Source organism: Oreochromis aureus, linkage group 4 (genome assembly GCF_013358895.1).
Source record: "Oreochromis aureus strain Israel breed Guangdong linkage group 4, ZZ_aureus, whole genome shotgun sequence".
Lineage (NCBI taxonomy): Eukaryota > Metazoa > Chordata > Actinopteri > Cichliformes > Cichlidae > Oreochromis > Oreochromis aureus.
In genome coordinates, this window is record NC_052945.1 from 2,339,940 (window position 1) to 2,359,643 (window position 19,704).

General features: G+C 47.4%; 1 protein-coding gene across 1 annotated transcript; it reads right to left on the reverse strand.

The window, feature by feature from the left end:
* Positions 1-1,300: 1,300 nt before the first annotated feature.
* Positions 1,301-18,779, reverse strand: LOC116330642 (calpain-15-like). Its single transcript, XM_031753040.2, has 13 exons — positions 18,287-18,779; positions 15,928-16,115; positions 8,555-9,608; positions 8,076-8,284; positions 7,785-7,968; positions 6,886-7,109; positions 6,667-6,792; positions 4,610-4,762; positions 3,851-4,012; positions 3,242-3,462; positions 2,823-2,968; positions 2,395-2,573; positions 1,301-2,115 (listed from the first exon to the last, which is right to left on the reverse strand). The coding sequence occupies exons 2-13, from the start codon at positions 16,086-16,088 to the stop codon at positions 1,938-1,940; spliced, it is 2,997 nt and encodes a 998-aa protein (XP_031608900.1). The 5' UTR covers positions 16,089-16,115; positions 18,287-18,779; the 3' UTR covers positions 1,301-1,937.
* Positions 18,780-19,704: the final 925 nt, after the last annotated feature.

The window sequence follows — 19,704 nt, forward strand, 5'->3', positions numbered from 1 at the left end:
CCCTCAATAAAACTGGTTCAGCTGGACGTTTCTTCCTGTTAAAAGGGAGTTTTTCCTTCCCACTGTCGCCAAGTCCTTGCTCATCTGATTGTTGGGATTGTCTCTGTATTAGTGTAGGGTCTCTACCTTACAATATAAAGTACCTGGGGGTGGCTGTTGTTGTTTGGTGTTATGTAGATAAAATTGAATGGATCCAAATTTCTGACCTTTACTTTCAGATGTTGGGCAGGATTCACACAGAGGTGTTTCGAGCTTCACCTGGTGTCAGCCAATCAAGTCATGCTTATACAAATACTCCAGTGCTGCCACTAACCAATGAAATCACAATATGGAAATCCTGAGAGAGAAGCATCAAAATGTTGGAGTCAAAGCAGTGAGGAATCAGGAGCTCCACCTTCAAGTGTTGGAGCAGCGTGCAGGTGTGAATCCTGCCTTACAGGTGAACATTCACAGGTTGATTGTGACCGTTTTACTTGTTGCAAGTGCTTCAAAACTCATAAAAGTGGCGTCAGTTTGTAGTGATAAAAAGGGAAGGTATTAAATAGTATTTCACACGGAGACGATTTCCTGCAATAATCCAGAAGAAGAAGAAGAAAAAGTTACAGCATGCTTTTATGTTGAAGGAGCTGCGACGGCGCTAACGTCCAGACTGGCTTAAAAGGAGAAGCTTCATCCCTGCGGACGGGAAACTGGCACTCATGCAGCTTCTCCCTTTGCTACAGGAATAGCACAGGTCACAGGCACTAAGTGCTGCCCCTCTGCAGGCTTCCAGAAGCTGGCCAATGAGAAACAACATGACTGTAAAGGCAGTAGGGCCTTGAAGGGACAGAAGCTAAAACGGCTGCATGAAGAGTCAGCGGCAGATAAAGAAGGTTTATCAGTAAAAGAATAAAAATATGGAGGCAGAAATGAGCAGAATAGATTTAAAGATCTGTGAAGAGACAACGCTTCAACCTCTGAAATAATAAATGACACGGATCAATTGGATCGGCTACAGAAACTCCCACTGAAGTCAGGAGGTACACCTCCTCCTCCTCAGGTCTGTGGTTCCATCCTTGGCTCCTCCAGATGTGAAGCTACGTAAATGTTTAAAAGTAAAGAATGAAAAAACAAGTCTGTGGATGAATGATTGAAATTAGCCTGTAGAGCAGGGCTCCCCAACTCCAGGCCTCGAGGGCCGGTGTCCTGCAGGTTTTAGATCTCACCCTGGGTCAACACACCTGAATCACATGATGAGTTCATTACCAGGCCAGAACTGCAAGACATGTTGAGGTCATTTAGCCGTTTGAATCAGCTGTGTTGGATCAAGGACACATCTAAAACCTGCAGGACACCGGCCCTCGAGGCCTGGAGTTGGGGAGCCCTGCTGTAGAGTAAAGAGTAAATACTCATCCTTTTACCAAATGTTAACACCAGACAGCCAATGAGAGGGCTGCTTCCATTTCAAACCAACAGCTGGAATTAACAGCAACATGATGCCTGAACTTCCCAACATCTGTTCCACATCTGTATGAAAGCAAAACTGAATTATTGAGCTCGTCCTTCAGGAGAGTCCACGCTGTGACGGACCGTCATGTTGCAGCGTGACGCATCGCCGTCTCTGTTCGTGTCGTCCAATCAGACGTGGCGTGTTATTCTGGTGATGACGGATGATATGTGAACTCTGGTCCTTAAACAGTTCTTAGAAAATTTATTTCATCTTAATTAAATTCAGTTGAAAGTAATCTCAGATTGGTTTAAACTCAGATTTAAGGAGAATTAAAGTGTTTTCTGATGTTAACCCTGTTTTCTTTCAGCCTCACTTTGATAACGTCTGCTGATGACGAGCTCTGACTCTGACAGACTCAGTCCGGTGTCTGTGGGAAATAACCCTGTTCTCTATCAAGGCAGCGGTCCGATGAGTTCCCGCGTCCATCGGCACGCTTCCTCCCGGTTCGTCATAGCGGCCGAGGCCGGTGCAGACCTGCGGTCTCGGGGCTCAGAGCCGGACTGTGCGTCGCCTTCGAGGGGCTCCAGTTCCCCAGAGAAGCCTGGACGGCCTTCCGGTGAGCCAGTCTGTGCGTGATGGAGAACCCAGCGTTCCCCTCCAGCTGAGACAAAACCACAAGCACCTGTCTGAGAGACAAACACAGCCCGAGTCACAGGTGTAGAAACATGCTCCGCCCCTTTATTTTCTCAGATTGAGGAAATCAAATATTAGCATATAATTCAGTCGTGATTATTTCACGATAGAGTCAGATCCACAGGTTTGTGGACGGTGTCTCAGTGTGTCCCACTACAAACAGGTCTCAGCTGTGATTTAAGTGTTTATGAAGTACAGCGCACGTTTTGAAGTTTGTGCTGAAATGTTGTGGCGTTCCCGGGCGGGTGTGTGAGGCTCGGCGCGCGGCGCACCTGTGCAGAGGAGGGATGCTGTCGATGGTTTTCAGGCTGCTGCGCGTCGACACCACGTTGAAGCTGTCGCTGCAGTCGCAGGACACGTGCAGGTGATGCCTCGGGTGCCTGTTCTCCACCATGACGATAAGCCCCGCCCAGCCGTGGGTCAGGTAGTAACAGGTCATCCCCTCCCGACCCTGACACACAGCAGTGATTCTCCATTACAGGTCAAAGTTTAAAGCCATGAAAGAGACTTCCTGTTAATGTCAGGGTGGATGTTGTTTAATGATGAACGAAGTAGATTTGAAATTGTTAGCGATGGAAATGAAAACGAGAGATTTAAAAAGTTCATAAACCCTGAATGAAATCTACGTATCTGAATGAGTTTCAGTCTTCGAGGACGTCAGAGGTGAGACACGTGTTTCAAAGCTCTCAGACTCTCTCACCTCGTGTCGCTCGCCTTTGGTTTCTGCCAGCTGGATGATGGCGTCGGCGATGGTGGTGCTGGAGGCTGTCACTTGCTCCACCATCACCAGTCTGGAGCTGTACACCGCCAGGACGTAGCCAGGCGCCTCCGACCTGCCGCCGCTCACTGAAACAGCAGAACAGCGGCTCATTGATGACGGTGTAACACCTGCTGTGACGCTTCAGGTACACCTGAGTCAGTTTCCTCTGACCTCTAACTCTTTAATGAGGTCATGCAGTATTTATATGGAGCGGGATGCTCTGCACTTATGTGTGGAGGGCAAAATGTGCAGGTTCTGGCTGCAAAATACAGAATCATCAGAGGCGTCCACGTTCTAGCAGTCTGCACAATCGAACAGCGTCAGGTCCTGACGCGGCGATCGAGTGCTCGTGTCCTTACCTCCGACCTCGGTGACACAGCTGTGCCAGTGGTTAAAAGCGCAGCAGAGGACGGCGTACTCGCCCGGCTCCAGCATGACGTCGCAGCCCACGAACCTCCTCACCGAGCGGCGGCTGTGCGCCAGCAGGCGGCCCAGCGTCAGCGTGCCGGCGCTGTCGTAGGCGACCCGAAACACCAGCACGCACAGATCCAGCAGGTGGCTCTCCGCCGTGTCCCAGCGCCTGAAAACACGAGCCACCGTCTTCAAAACACCTCCTTTATTTTACCATCTTTACTTTCTCTGACGTTTATTTATCTTTACTTATTTTTTCTGTCTCGTCTGCTTTTAATTATTTTCGTGAGGCACGTTTTATTTATTTCTGATATTTAGTTACTTTCTGCTTTTTTTTGTGAATTTTTATATTTATTAGTTTTTTCTCTGTGCATTTCAAAAGCACAAATGAACACAGATCACCATCCACTCATCGGGGATTCAGCTACCAAAGCTGTGTGTAGGTACAGACCGGAGGCGTTTCAGCCAGTGTCGTCTCTCCTACAGGCGAGCTGGCCTCTGTGGTGGTCAGGTGACCGCAGTTACGTTACGAAAAGCCGCACAGGTGTGCGCCCTACCTGCTGCCCTGCTGGAATAATGCCAGCTCCATGGCCGTCCTCTCCAGCACCGTGATCGACACCACCGACACGGGGACGTCGGCGGCTCGGGGGAAAACGCCGGGGACTCGAACCTCCTGCCAGTCTGAGTGAATCTTACAGATGTCCACGGAGTCGAAGTACCTGCCGGGGACAGGAGAGAACAGCGAGTCTGTTTTTGTTCAGTATTTTGATGCTTTTCCAGAGAGCCTTTAACAGGACAGTTAGGACGACTTCACACTCACTGATTACACAAAGCAACGCACAAGAGGGAAGACAGTGCAGGCAGGGTGGAGGGGACCTGGTGGATGTTAATGAACACTTTATATTCTGTCATTTGTCATAAACAAACTCTTTGTTTTTCTCACTTTACATCTGAGTAAAGTTTTCTTCTGTAAATGGCCTGTATTTGTTTAGCGCTTTACTAGTCCCTAAGGATCCCAAAGCGCTTTACACATCCAGTCATCCACACATTCACACACTGGTGATGGCAGCTACATTGTAGCCACAGCCACCCTGGGGCGCAGTGACAGAGGCGAGGCTGCCGGACACTGGCGCCACCGGGCCCTCTGACCACCACCAGTAGGCAACGGGTGAAGTGTCTTGCCCAAGGACACAACGACTGAGACTGTCCGAGCCGGGGCTCGAACCGGCAACCTTCCGATTACAAGGCCTACGGTCTTCCTGCTCAGACCGGGAATAAAACTAATGCAGACATCAAAAACATGCTGCTGCCGTCACCTGGTAAAATCCCAGAAGTCCATCCAGAACAGGCCGTCCTCAGCTCGCTGGGCACACAGCTCCCTCTTCAGCTGCGGAGGCCAGTCTGGCCAGTCGTCCGCCCAGGCTCCGGTCCAGGAGAAGCGACCCCACGGGTTCCTCAGCTGCAGTAACCTGACACACACAATGGGATTAACAGACTCGCTAGCTTAAAGTCAGAGTTGGCGAGCCTTTGTAACCTGGCTAGATCACAATGGTAACTGGTGCTGAACACGAGACCTGGTCTGGAGCAGGTTATGCTCAGAGTTACAGTTTAAAACTAGCTGGAAGTGCCAGATTTCACTGATTCCTCCACCTGGTTCCTTTAATGTTAAAAGGGAGTTTTTCCTTCCCACTGTCGCCAAAGTGCTTGCTCATATGATTGTAGGGTCTACCTTACAATATAAAGCACCTTGAGGTGACTGTTGTTGTGATTTGGCGCTGTATAAATAAAACTGAATTGAATTATGTTGCAGATTTAGTGTGTATGCGGTTCCTCGCTTATTAAAAGCTTAAAGATGGATGTTTAGATTTTTTAGGAACAGCCTGGCCTTCATCATTGGTTCGTGCACACGGTCAGACGCGGTTCTAAATTTTTCAAGGAGTACGATGAAGAAGATGCTGATGACTCACAGATTTCTGAGTGATTCAAACGTGCGGTTTGTGATTAATGATGTTTCACGTCTTCTAAAGGTTCACGCTGCTGGTAATCTTCATCTGCATGCTGACACTGATGGAGACAGCGATCACCCGACACATCTGCAGTGCAGAGGCCGCTGCAGTGAAACCCGTCAGCGCGTCAGTGGCGCCGGGTTAATGAGATGGGCCTGACGTCCACGGAGACATGTCAGACATCTCTTTCAAACTTTTTCAAGTGTCTGCAGACTCCACCTCCAACCCCACCGACAGAAAAACACCGCTCCTGCATCCGTTTATGAGTGATCACCCTCCCGTTCCCTCGAGGGTTTCTCTTGCAGTACGACTCCTGCCACCTCCTCCTGCGGATCCTCCTCCCCCTGTAGCTCGCAGCAGTCGCCGCTGTAGGTTTGAGGAAACATCCTCTATGCGTGCGAATGATGAAGCGGTTAATGGAGTGACGCTGAGAGGAACATTTGTTCTCTGAATGTGTCCTTAAGGCAGCACTCCTCTGCAGACCTGCTGCATTTACACTGTGGGAGTTTTGATGGATGATAAAAGCAGAGCCTCCGGGCTCAGACTCGGAAAAAACACCCCCGCCTGTCCCACGCAGGAGCAAGTCACTCTGACTGATGGAGGCACACACGACTGCAGACATCGAGTCTCTGCTGTTTGTGCAGTTTGTCTCTGCTGCTCTTTGTGTCTGTTCAGGATGGATGTGTGCTCGTGTGTGTGCTCAGGTTTGTCGTGTGGCCGAGTGTTCGACTCCCTGCTGCACTTTGTTCTGTTCTCAGTTTGCTTTGCGTCTCCTTGTTGGTCTTGTGGCGTCTCTTTGTCTCCACCCTGTGTCGCTTTGGTCGACTTGGTAACTGTTAACTTCAAACAGAGACTCAGAGAGTGATGTCATCAGCGGGTCTGTCTGACCGTCAGTGTTTTGGACACAGAATGACTGTATGTGGACGAGAGGGTGGAGCTGAGTAGGTGGGGCTTCTTTGATTTGTAGTTTTCTGCATTAATTTATGTTTGAAACGTTGTTGTTTATGGAAAAACTCCAAAACCAGGCACCAGGTTTCCAACACCAGATACAGGCAGTGGAAGGAAGTCTTTCCTGTTTTTACTGAGGAGGAGAAATGCACATCCACCTGTCAGTCAAAGAGGCCACGCCCCTAATAATGCAAACTTATCCACAATCCAATTCAAACAGGTGAGTTATGAATATGTTATCGTTTTTTATCCACAGAGACAATCAGTTTGAGCATCAGGCTGTAAACTGTGACTCACTGCTGGAGGATCTGCAGGTTTCTCAGCTTCTGTGTTCAATTTTTAGGAAACTATAATGACCATAATAACCAGGAGCAGCGATAACAAGAACAGTAACCAACGAAGCAGCCTCGAAGCCTCACCTGTGGCCGTCGACGTCCCGCACATCGAGCACAGAGTACGCGTGGCGCGGACGTAAACCCAGAGACTCGTACTCCGTGTCGTCCACCTTCATGTTACCTCCTCCGCAGGATGCCCCCATCAGGAACCTAACAGCAGCATGAACAGAGGCGGGGTTAACCGACCTTAAAGAAACAGCTCCATCCTCTCAGAGCGCTTCAGCCTTCCCGCAAACTTCTCACCCAGCCTCTTTGGAGCTCAGCATCTTGGCCCAGATCAGGTCCGTGTCGATGGGCTCCTCTTTGGGGTTGGTGGCACTGACCTGGAGGGCCAACGACTCGCAGGGCGCCCCGGTCAGGGTGGAGAGGCCCTCGATGGCGCGGCCGGCTTGCAAAGCAAAGTAGGAACCGTGGAGCTTAGCCAGAGCCTTTTCAATCAGAGCCACCCACAGCTGCTTCCTCTGGGCCTGGAGACACAGAGAAGGGGCGGATGGAGAGGATCAAAGCTTTAACATCATGACGAGAAGAGGAAGTGCACATATGTTCATGTGTTCACACCTAATCAGAGAACCTGAAGCCTGTTTCTGATCCTGATCTCATCATTACTGACTAAAGCAGGCTAACAGGACCTGAGAGTGGACACGCCAGGACTTCCATTAGAAACCTCCAAATTCTAAGATGCACTAAAAGTATTAAAGTAATCCAGGGATAGTTTTCTTCACCTAACAGGTAAAATACCTGTTAGCTAAGTGCTGCTCATTTCATGCCTGAACTCAAAATGCTGTGAAGTACGGTGTGGTGAACAGAAATTATTTTACTGCATTCGAAACCTGTAAAAAATCTAAAGGATATTCTTCCACAGATAAAACATCCGAACTCAGCCAGTAATAAATCGCTGCCCTCTGGTGGTGAAGCTGAATTCTGCAGCAGGTAATCACACAAAGTGCCTTTAAACAGAAATGCCTCAGATATGGTGAAATACCCATGATGCTACAGGAATCACCTCTTCTTTTAATGTGTAATTCAATGTGTAAGGTGTAATTCAGGCCACTGGGTGGCGCTGCAGAGTACAAAGGAAGAAGAGGATAAATCTGGACTTTTCCGGTGTTTTGAGCCGAGACCTTTTTCCAGCACCATTTCACCTGAGAGAAGAGGAGGTGGCCGCTCTCGTCGCACGGCAGCATGTCGTCCACCAGCACCGTCGTCCACGAGCCGTCTTTGCACAGACGCACCTGATAGGCTCCCTCTGCACACAGCGAGCGGGTCACCATCACCTTCTCCACCAGCTCCGGCCGCTCCGCCAGAACAGCCAAGGCGCTCAGGAACCTGCTCTCCGAACACAGCCTTCCTTTAATGTGCTTAAACAATCATCCAGAAATAAATCGTAAGAATAATAATCAATAATAAACGATGTGACAGCATAATCAGCTCACCAGCAGTTACCCAGAAGCCCCTGCAGGATGTCGGACGGACGCAGCGTGCGGAAAACAGTCCACTTCACGCCGCGGTCTTTGAAGGTGGTGCAGCTGATTTCCTGTGGACGAAGCCACTTCTTGACCCGATGCTGGACGCTGTCGTCGCACGGGAAGCCGACGGACTTTGGACCAGGAGGGAAACTGTCGTCCACAAACGTCACCGCGTTCTGGGAGAGGAAGAAGACGATGACACACACGATTTGCTACGAGATGATAATCTATCGTTTAACCCATTTAATTTTTCTCGTTAATGTCGGAGGTTCTGGTGCAGATCCAGAGCTGAACACAGTGAAGTTCAGGCTGCTCTGCGCTGCGGGTGGAGGTCGTTATAGCTCTGAGGAAGACTGTCAGTCCACCTCCACTGAAAGTGAAGTAACATCAGCATAAACTCGTCCTTCTGACTTAAATTCAAAGGTGAGTGTGTGCTTTAAACGCACCTCTCTGCAGAAGCTGACGATGTTCTCCCACAGCTCTTTGGCCGCGCCCTCGTCGCTCTGCCGCAGCGCCTCCACCAGCCGGCTCTCCTTCCTCCTCGGGAACAACGCCGCTTTCAGCTGCTGAGGGGTGTGGCAGGCCTGGCAGTGTTTGGACTCCAGCCGGTTGATGAGTGTGCACGCCGGACACGCCCACTCCTCCATCCTGTGGACAGCGAGCGAAAACGACACGGAGGCGTCCGATGCAGGTGACAGCGGGGACATCTCCTCTTTGAGGATGCTGAGTCTCCTGCCGGCCAGCAGCTCCAGCTGAGTGGAGGGATGCGACACAGCGAGGGTGGAGGGAGAAGACGTGCTCTGAGCCTGGCTGAGGCCAACATCTGGAGGGGGAACCTCTCTGCGGCTGCAGGGCACTGGATTGTTGTGGCCAGCAGGGGGCGCAGTCAGCACGGAGGAGGAGGTGTTCGGATGCGAAGCTTCTGCAGGTAAACTCTCTCCTCGGGTGGATATCGATAGCGAGAGTGCCGCCGCTGAAGGTTCAGCCCGCCGTGCTCCGGGATCCTCGCAGACGTCGGGCATGAGGAGCGCCTCGGCCGGGATCTGAGGGAGGGACAGTTTGCGGGGTCCACCGCAGGCCGAGCAGGACATAGAGGTGGGCGTGTTCTGCAACGTGCACCTCGAGCACTCCCACGCCAGGCTGCTTTTGTCAGTGTCTCCGGGCTGCTTCTTGCTCTGCAGTTGGCACGTCTCCATCCAGGACGTCCTGAGGGGGCCGGAGCAGCTGCTGGAGCGCTGAGGCCGGGGCTGGGCTTCCGCAGACGCCTTGGCGTAGCCACAGAGGGAGCAAGCCAGGCTGTCAGGGGGGTTCGCCAGCGTGCAGCATGGGCATACCCACCCGTCGTCCTCTCTGCTCACTCCCGGCCACATCCACCGGGCATCGGGTCCCTGCCGAGGAGCTTCACAGATGGAGCAGCGGGGGGCGCCGGCGGCGTTGAGGAAAGTGCAGCAGCCGCACGCCCACTGACTCCTCTGGATGGGCATCGATCCAGAGGAGAAACTACAGAGAGAAACAGAATCATGTGATCAAAAGGGAGGACATTAACGTCTGAACCTGACCGATGTAAGATTATTGAGACTGATATCGATATCAAAATCCATAAATAATTTACCTTCTACTCGCTATGTGTCTAATTTATGAGGATTTACCAAGACAGTATAAAAAATTAGCTCAAAAATAATCTTGTTTTATTGCTACAACAAGTCGTGAATTACTTGTTGACTCCTTTTTTGAGGCATTCTAAAGAAAAAAGTTGCAGAGTGCCCTCTGGTGGACAAACTATGCAACATCAACACTAATAAGATGTTTGAAGGGTGTTTCTATTGTCTCTTCTTTACTCTTATTTATCAGCAGTTACAAATGCAGATTTAATATATCGGCAAAAAGCTAAGATCGATCAACATATGAGTCGGACTCTAATTAATGTATATTATTCTGCAAATAAAATCCATCAGCAAACCCCAGCACCAGTGTTCATTGTTAAAAATAGATATTGGTCGTGTTTCCGGGTCAAAGCATCTCCTGCGTGGATGATGCTTCGTCATCTTTGAGTCCTCACCTCATCCTCTCCAGCTTTTTTCAGCAGTATTCATACGCAGCGCGTCTTTAACTCAGAACACAATACGCTGTAAGAAAAAAAAAAAAAAACATGCAAAATTGCACCCAAAAAATCAGCGAAACAGCGAAGCCACGAAAGGTGAACCGCGTTATAGTGAGGGAACCCTGTATAACAATTTACTTATTTATTTCCTCTTATTTAGTTAAGTTTAGTTTAATTTTAATTATTAATTTTGGCACTCCCGGCCCTCCATATTGGATTATTTTGAACTTTGAGTCATGCAAAGCCACTCTAGAGATCAAGAATTAAATGAAAAAAAAGCTCGAAATGAGCAGAGTAGTTGATCAGTCTCAGATTCTTTCTTCATTGAGATAAGAATGATGCCTGGAAATGTTAGATAAAGTTTGCCGTGTTCTTCGTGACGCTGGTGAAAATTTCCACTATGATTATCTGCTAAAAGCAAACCACGGCCACATTGAGCTTCAGTGTGTTTATCTGTGAAAGCCCGAGAGACGAAAATGGAAGAAAAAGCCTGAAAATATGAGAAGAAATCCAAATATAAACGTGTGAGTGAATAACAGTTTCCTTTGCTGTGCTGGAGGGAAAATATTAAAATGCACGAATATGCAAATGAAACAACAAAATCTGCTCTTCCACTTTTGCCTCCCTGACGCCGGCTTCATCGCGAGCAGGCTGCTCAGCGTCTTTGTGAATAAAGAATAAAAACACGGTTCTAATCTCAGATTCATGCTCGGCTGTAAAGCAGACCCAGATAATCTGCGCCGTGGCGTCCAGGGAGGAACGAGACCTCGGGAGCCAGCGTCACAGCCGCGTTCAGGCTGGCCCACATTTTCTGGATGCTCTCTTCTAAGTAGTTTGGCATGAAGCCTGAAACTTCCAGCACAGCTGACCTGAAGGATTTACTGCAGAACAAGCTGTCTGTAAGAGCCAGGTGACGGCTGTTGCACGCCGCGCTCGGGACAAAACACACTTTTAATCAACAACCGGCCTTCATGAGAACCTCTGCTGCTGTGTGCATGAGAAACAAGCTGCTCGTTAACCACGCAGAAGGCTGTGCAATACAGAAAACCCCGAGTTATTTTTAGTGACAAGATATAAACATGAGAACTTTCCACGGTCATGAAAGTTGGAGGTGCTCATTTTCTGCAGATCCCCTGTGCGTTCATCGGCCCATATTTCCATGCAGATAAATGCTGTACGCTCATTCATTCAACTCAATTTAAACCAAATAAGATGGAAGTAGTCCCAGAACAGCTGCTGCACAAAGTGATGGATGGATCCAATTTCCTGGAAATGTTTCTCATAATCCGGACACAATGAGAGCCTTTTAGCTGCAAATTACAGCGGCTGAAAAATGAACCCGACGCAGAGAAACGGCCTGCAACCTGTGAAGGCTGCAGTTCCACTAACGTCCACTGGGGACTCCAGAAGTGAGTCATACCCCACTCAGGTTTTGAGAATACCATGTTGGATGTGATCAAATGAACGGCCCGGAGACCCTCGATGCTAGCATACTACTGTGGCTGTAGTTTGAATCGAAGTGACGGACTCGTCTGCAAACAGCCTCCTGTTGCTCTGTGAGCTGCAGTGAAAAGCTAACTGCTAGTCATTTGGCTAGCAGTTAGCAAATATTTGCAGACAAATGCGAAAAACTACCGGTAACCATGGCGACCAAAGCAATCAACACAAAGTGTTTGGTGCAGCATCCGCTCATGACATTATTTGAGAAACGCTAAAACTTTGCAGCAGGAATAAACATGTTTACAGCCTGAAACACAAACTGATCTCTGCCCATCATTTCCTACTTCATAACACCTGTTTTTATAACTCACCTGTTTAAACTGTATTAAGGCTTAAAGTTTATACTCTTAGGGGCGTGGCCTCTGTGACTGACAGGTGGATGGTGACCAGTGTTGGGAAGGTTATGTGTGTTTTTTTTGCTGCTGATACAACCAAATTTCCCCTTGTGGGACAATTAAAGGATTATTCTATTCTTTTCAAATGTATTCCACTACAGATTACAGATTACATGCCCCAAAATGTATTTTGTAACGTATTCCCTTATGTTACTCAATGAGAGTAACGTATTCTGAATACTTTGGATTACTTAATATATTATCATGCTTTTTACAACTACATGAATGTCCTATTGCTGTGTGATTTATTAGTATTACTGAAGGTTACTCGCCATACCAACACCAACTAGATGTTTAAATCTTAATATAAATGAGTAACAGTAGGTGGACATTAGGTAAGGCTGCACTTTTTGCAGCGATCTCTTATAGAAAACTATTCCGCGCGTATATAAAACAGGCCCGCGGCTCCGAACCGTAGTAAAGGGACCTCTGGCTGATACGTCGGGTTCCGTGTCGGGCTCATAGCCGAAAACTAGCTTTACTTTGTTGTCTGGGTCAACTTTGCTAGCGAGAGACAGAGAGAGGCGTTGAAAGGCTGCTCCAACGGAACTTATTGTTTCGGAGGAAAACACGAGCACAGTGTACAGTCGAGCCTTAATAGCTTACTTACAACTGGACTACACTGCCCATGAGGCTACATTCTTTAGGGCGATGCCTGTAACACTGCTTATTGTCTTCATATTAAATGATTTTTTCAATAATACTTTAAAAAAATATTTCTTCACGTCATTATGTGAGCCACAAGTAGAGGTGACATGGACCGCGAGATTGAGACAGACATTAGAGCATCTTAATGTGTGTTTTGTTTGGGTTTCCGCCGGCGTAGAATTACCAAAAACAGAGAGTGGACAGCCGAACATATGAAGCAAGAAAAGACCGCCGTGTAATTCATTTATTTCAACAAAGTAACTGTATTCTGAATACCACCTTTTTCAACTGTAACTGTAACGGAATACAATTACTCATATTTTGTATTTTAAATACATAACGGCGGTACATGTACTCTGTTACTCCCCAACACTGATGGTGACACAGGCGGCTGTAGCTGCTAGCTGTCTGCTAGCTTCACCTGAGCTGGACCTCTGGACCGTGTTTGCGTTGTTGGAGCCTTTTTAATGACATCATATGTCTGCTGTGAGGTTACTGTAGTAACAGAAGGCGGAGCTGCAGATATGATGAAATTCTGCAGCAGTCTAACTTCTGCTCTTCAGTTCTATTTAATTTAATTTTTACTTCTCTTATTGAATTTATTTTGGTGCCTTATTAACTCCTGTACTCTGCTATTGATCTTAAATAATTTCATTTCATTTTTCTTAAATAATTTAAGAAAACTGATTTCATTTCATTAAATAAAGAGGAGAAGACACTGAAGGTGGAGGCAGGGAAACACTGAGGAAGCTAAAAACCTGAATCAGATTGTTTTATGGATCATGGAACAAACTGCTGAAATCTGGACTTTCCTGCAGCTCTAAGGAGGCGATTCCTCGGAGAACCCTGGAACTTCTTCTGTTCTGCTGTGTGTGTTTCCAGATGCCACGACCGGCTTCTTTTCCTTCTCCTCCACATCTATAAAAGGTATTTTGATCTCTGTGCATCAGATGGGGGAGTGGAGTGGCCTGCTGAGCTGAATTCCCAGCGGAAGGCTTGAGTGGGCTTCTTCAGACCAGCTCTTCCACCGGGGATTTCCCCATCAGCGCTCCATTTCCTGTCAGTGAGTAACTCGACTCCCGGCCGAGGCTCCCGAAGGCTGAGATGACTCACAGTGAGCCGAGTGCCAGCGGTTTATTCGACAGAGATGCAGTAATAATTAATAAGTAAGGCTGCGGTTTGATTCATATCGAACGATTCATGAAATATTCACGGTGACGTCTAAACGACGAGCATAAATTCAGCCTTACTATAGTCGGTCATTAACAAAACCAGCTGAGAGACCTGTGGTGGTGCTGGATCCAGCTGTTCTGGGTCACGCCGGGTTTGAAGATGTTTTTCTCCTTTGTTCTCATCTCCTGTGCTTCTCTGTTTGTTGGTGTGTTTCCTGAAGCCGTGTCGGTGCTTGTGTACGTGCTCTCAGTATCTGGATGGTATAAGTGTGTTTATTGCATGTGCTGCAGGAGAAGCTGGATAATTTAGCAGTGAGAAAATAGACTTCAACGAGCAGGAATCAATCAATCTTAGAGGATAAAACAATTTAGGATTTACATTTTAGCCCCCACACATGCAGCATCAATGATCCAGCTGAACTCAAATAACATGACTTCATTTTTTCTCGGTTCCTAATTAAACAGTAATCAGCATTTAGCGTTCTGCTAACCTTTGCTGATTGGTCGGTTAACGATTCTGGATGGCGCCCGCTGCTGCTAAAGCCCAGCAGAAACTTCCAGAAGCAGCTGACTGAGGTGGTTGGAGGTGATGCTACGAACTCTCTGCAGCCACTCGCTTCATGCCCCAAAGCAAAATGGAAGATGCGGTAAAGCAGCGTGTGGTATTTTACTACAGCAGAAACATCTGAGAAATGTAAAACTCAACTATTTCGAACTTCTTGAACTCTTCTATCAACAACATGATGAAAATTTGCAAGAGATTGGTTTATTCTGGAGGAGCGTAAGAGCGCCCCCTGTGGAACAGGAACTACAAAGGTCAGCACCGCTGCACACCTTTGACCTTAATGTTCATCATCCAGGTAAAAGATGGACTCTGTGACATCGAAGCCTTGAGCTGAGCATTTCATGAGTTTGAGTTGCGACACAGACGATGCTTTGCCCATCTGTCCTATTCCCCTCGCGCCTCCTCGCGCCTCCGCTTTGCTTCCTGTGTTTTTCCTCCCTTGTTTTTGCTTCTTTTGGATCCAAACTTCCAGATTGCATCCCAGACTTTTCCACATTGTTGAAAGGGTTGGGGACATTTGTTTGAGGTCGAGATGAGAGATATAGATTGGATCATTACCATCTTTATAAGTTCTAGCTGGTTAGTAATGATTGTGATCAGACGGCCACACAGCATCAACTCCACCTTTTTTAAACCACTTAAATCTAAATTCTGTTTAGCGTATTCTGTGGTGAGCATCTGAACACAGCATGTTAAACCCTGTGCTGTGGGAGCTGACGGCTATCTCAGAAGGACAATTTTCACTTTTCTCACGATCGATTTATTTTATTTTCCCTCAGAAACAATAAAATGATTCTTCTTCAATCCGGCAGACTGTAAAACTCACATCTCCAACTTTGAATTTGGCCCCATTTCCACCCTCGGGTCTAGACATCGAGTAAAGACGTCAGCTGATGGTTACTGAACATCTGGAGGATTATAGACATCGTTAGCAGGTCTGATAACCTTTAGCTCACCATTGGCCAGTTTAAAGGGCGACACCTGTGCTCAGACTCTGGGCTTACAGCTCATATTCAGCGCTCTTCGTGTCGGCTTTGCGCTAACCTCCTAACCCTGCACCTCCAGCTGTAGGAACTAAAAGCTTGTAAGAGACTAAATCTGTCCTCTTCTGCTCTGCTCGTTAGCATGTGGTTAAAACGCAGCCAAGCAAAGATCCATGTTTGCTGACAGCCTGGAGGATGAGGAGAGGTTAAATCTGCCTCTTCTGGTTTCTGCAGGTCTCTGTGGAGCTGCCCAGCGCTGATTATCTGCAGCTCTGATTCCCAACAAACCGGCATGCACAAACAAACCTGCTCGCTGATAAAAAGTCAGAGCAGAAGTGGGACTGCTGCAGGACTTAGAGAGGATATTACACTGCAGATATTACAAACTGAAAAAGAGCCACAGTCTCGCTCTTATCTCATCGTTACGTCTTCGCCACGCCTCCTTCGTGTCTCACCTGCGCTCCCTGTGCCGGCCCGGTCTGGGAAGCTGCCGGGGGAGGAATGTGCTTTGGCTGCTCCTCAGGCATCCCATGATGGGGGAGGGAGGCAGAGCTGCACCCCGGGGCGCCGCATCGTCCTCCGCCTCGTCAACGAGGGAGGAGGAGGAGCTTCCCATGATGCCGCTGGCTCAGGTGGAAGAGCCCTGATGAAAGAGAGGGGGAGGCAGAGGGGGCATGAGCATGCACAGAGGACAATAACACAAACACAGTGCTGCTGCTGCTTTCACTGACTGTTACAAACACGTAACTTTACAGAGGCTCGTCTCTGCTAACGTGCACGAGCTCCTCCACGTCTTCAGGCTTCTTCTTCCTTTGGTTTACCGGGACTGAACCGTTAACCCGGCCGAACGCACTGCTGATATGATGCTGTGCGTCACTTCTGACCAGTGTCACAAAACTTTAAGTGTTTCCGTTCAGCTCATTCATCTTTTTATTGTTGAGCTTTACAGCAGCTTTGCATGAATCACAGAGCAAAATCATCCTTCTTCATCTCGCACTGCAGCCCTCGGTTCATCCTGTCTGAAAGGAGCCGCTTAAGCCCCTCCCCCTTTAAGACATCTTTATTCTGATTGGCTGTTCATCATAAATAAAAGGTTTAAATAGCAGTTGGGTGGGAATATGCGCTCTCTATGACATCATACAGATCTAAGAGTAGAGAAAAGTGCGATAAACTGAGCGTTCAGAGCAGGCTGGAGTTACTGTACATACATTTTGGTTTTACACTCTTTTCTGAGTGACTTCAGAAAGAAATTATATTTGCAAAGTCTGAATGACTCTGCAGCAGACTTAAAAGCCACGCTTTGATTGATGCAGATCTATCCTCCCTATAAACCTAATCATTCACCACTTCCACCATTAAGAGAAAGATTATCCCAGAGAGAAAATCACATTTAGCTTCATTCACAAACAGCAATGAGTCATCAGCCTCCCTCCCTTACTTACTGAGCATAAGTGGACAGACGCCGGCTGAGCATGTAAAGGAGGGATGAAGTAATTACCGTTTGTTTGTTTTTCTGTGAGGGTTTGGTTGTGCTGTAAATAAAAGATGGAGAAAGTGCTGAAGCTTTCTAATCGTGCATTATTTCTAACGGCCAGCAGGTGGCAGCTCCTCTTGTTGTAACGATGAGTTTGAATAAAGTTGTTGATTTATGACCTCAGTAAACACATCAGGCTGAGTTTGTGGTGTAAAGTTTAAGAAGGTTTAAGGAGCTTGGAAAGAAAAGCGTCTGGACTTCTTTGAGTTGCTTGGAGACGTTTCACCTCTCATCCGAGAAGCTTCTTCAGTTCTAAGGGTCAAAGAAGCTTCTCGGATGAGAGGTGAAACGTCTCCAAGCAACTCAAAGAAGTCCAGACGCTTTTCTTTCCAAGCTCCTTAAACTACGATGACCTGGATGACTGAGAACCTTCACAGACAAAGTTTAAGAAGCTTTGCATGATTCACAGTTCTTGTGCTTGAAACAAGATTTAGCCTCTCCCCTTTTAGGGCAACTGTCTTCTGATTGGCTGCAACTTTTAAAGAGGTGGTGGGTGGAGCTTTTGTCTGCTCTCTGACATCATGCAGATCCAAAAGTTAAAAAAAACTCTGCGAAACTGTTTGTTTGGAGCCGTCTGGAGACGGCCTCTGGTTCACAGGGATTACTGTACATAAACTGATCTTATATATCCACGTATGATATTTATGATAATATAAATGTGTAAATCAATGAATAATTAAATAATGGGTGATGTTATGATTATTATTAACTATTAATAGATTTTTAAACTAAATCACTTTTACCCTCATACTTCAGTTTTAAACCAGAGGAGGATTATATGAAATGTTAATCAGCAGCTTCATCTTCATCAGACTCATCAGTGTGTCTCTGGCTCCAGCTGCTCCTGCTCGCTCCACAGTTGTGTCCTTGAACAAGGACTTCAGATACGATCAGGAGCTCCAGATCCAGATGCTCCTGATCGGGAACGCTGACTGAGAGTCTGCTGCACGCACTTTTCTACCAAAATCCTCTGATTTTATTCTCAGAAGAGAAAGCTTTGCTCTCAAAGTGTCTCTCTCCTCCTTGGTGTTTATGACTAAATGATAAAGATACGCTCAGAGCGTTAAAGCCGCAGCAGTCTGCTGTTAAATGAAGTGATCAGAGACATTTTGCTGTGCTCTGCCTCCTTCTGTCCCTCACTGCAGAGGCTTCCCTGCTGATACCTGAAGTTCACATGCAGACTTTAGGTAACCTGGTGCACCTGCAGTACAGCTGGTGGCTGACTGAGACACTGCAGGCATGAAAACAAAGAGCAGCCCGGAGGAGAGCTGCAGACTCACCGCGGAGAGGACGCCCGCTGCCGCCGCTGCTGCACCGAGGAGGACACGGATCTGTGGCTGCCAGCTGCCGGAGACCTCCATGCATCCTCTGTCATTCACACAGCGACGTGCACAGTCACCATCGAGCTCCTCGCGGTTCCCACCGTCAAGCTGCGGGGAGGAAGAACCACTTCCTGTCAGCACCTTCAAAATAAAATCCTAATCGAGCAAGAAGAAGATGACTAAACCCCCGAGATGAGGCTGAACGTTTGCGTAGGAATCTGTGAAGGAAGCCACGTTAACACCTCATTCCACATTTCATCTGATTTATCACTGAACAGAAATGAACTGTACCTCAGTGTAATGACAAGAAAGATTCATCCTGGTTTCTGGGACCACCCAGAACATTTCAGTGCCTGTGTCACCATCCACCTATCAGTCACAGCGGCCACGCCCCTAATAACGCAATCAGTTTGTGTATCAGGCTGTAAACATGTTTAGTTCTGCTGTGAAGTTTTAACGCTGGCGTCTATGGGGACTGACTCATTGCTGGAGCCTCTAGTGGACGTCAGAGGAACTGCAGGTCTGGTGCTTCACGTTAGGGTTTGGTAACAACTCTCAATAATCAGGAATTTATACCCCACTGTAAACTAATTTCATGTTTTGGATATTTACAAGAAAAACATGCTGTTAAAAAATAATGGGATTGATTAATATTCTCTTTTATCTGAGGTACAGCGTGTTGATATTACTTTTTTTTGCCCCGGTTACAGCTCTTTTTCATTCAGTTGAATATTACCGTTGTGTCTTATAAAGTAAAAACAATATGTAAATGATCATTACTTGGATAGACCGATTTTACTTCAAGAAAAATGAATACTTGCAGTACTTTATTTGACTAGCTACCTTCAAACTCTTTCAAATACGTAAAAGTGACGTCACTAAATACGCGTATGTGATCTGTCTGAGCTTTTATTTTGAAAGTGACTTCCTCTTTATTTCGCTCAGGCTCGTGGACGTTTGTATTCTGCAGGGACGTTTTCAGGACAGGACACCGACCGAGCCAGCCAGCCAGGGCATGGCCCCTCTTCTCCGGGGAAGATGACCGTCTCCTCCCGCAGTGCGATCCTGGAGGATGAATCGGTCCAGCTCTCGGGCACCAGACTCCGCCGTAAATCTCGCTGAAATGTGATCAGCCTCGTCAGCTCACACCGGCACGGAAACACTGACAATCAAAGTTTAGTTTTTATGAATCACTGATGCTTTCTGTGTAATTCGGCGCTAAATTTGAATCATAGCTTGGAAACGTAACGTCAGGACACAGAGGTTTTTACACGCGTTGAGAAGTTTTACCACTCATGCGCAAAATCAGTAAAGTGTGAGTTATGTTTCTGTCCCTGATCAGCTGATCCTGCTTGATCATTGGTCCTTCAGGTAAA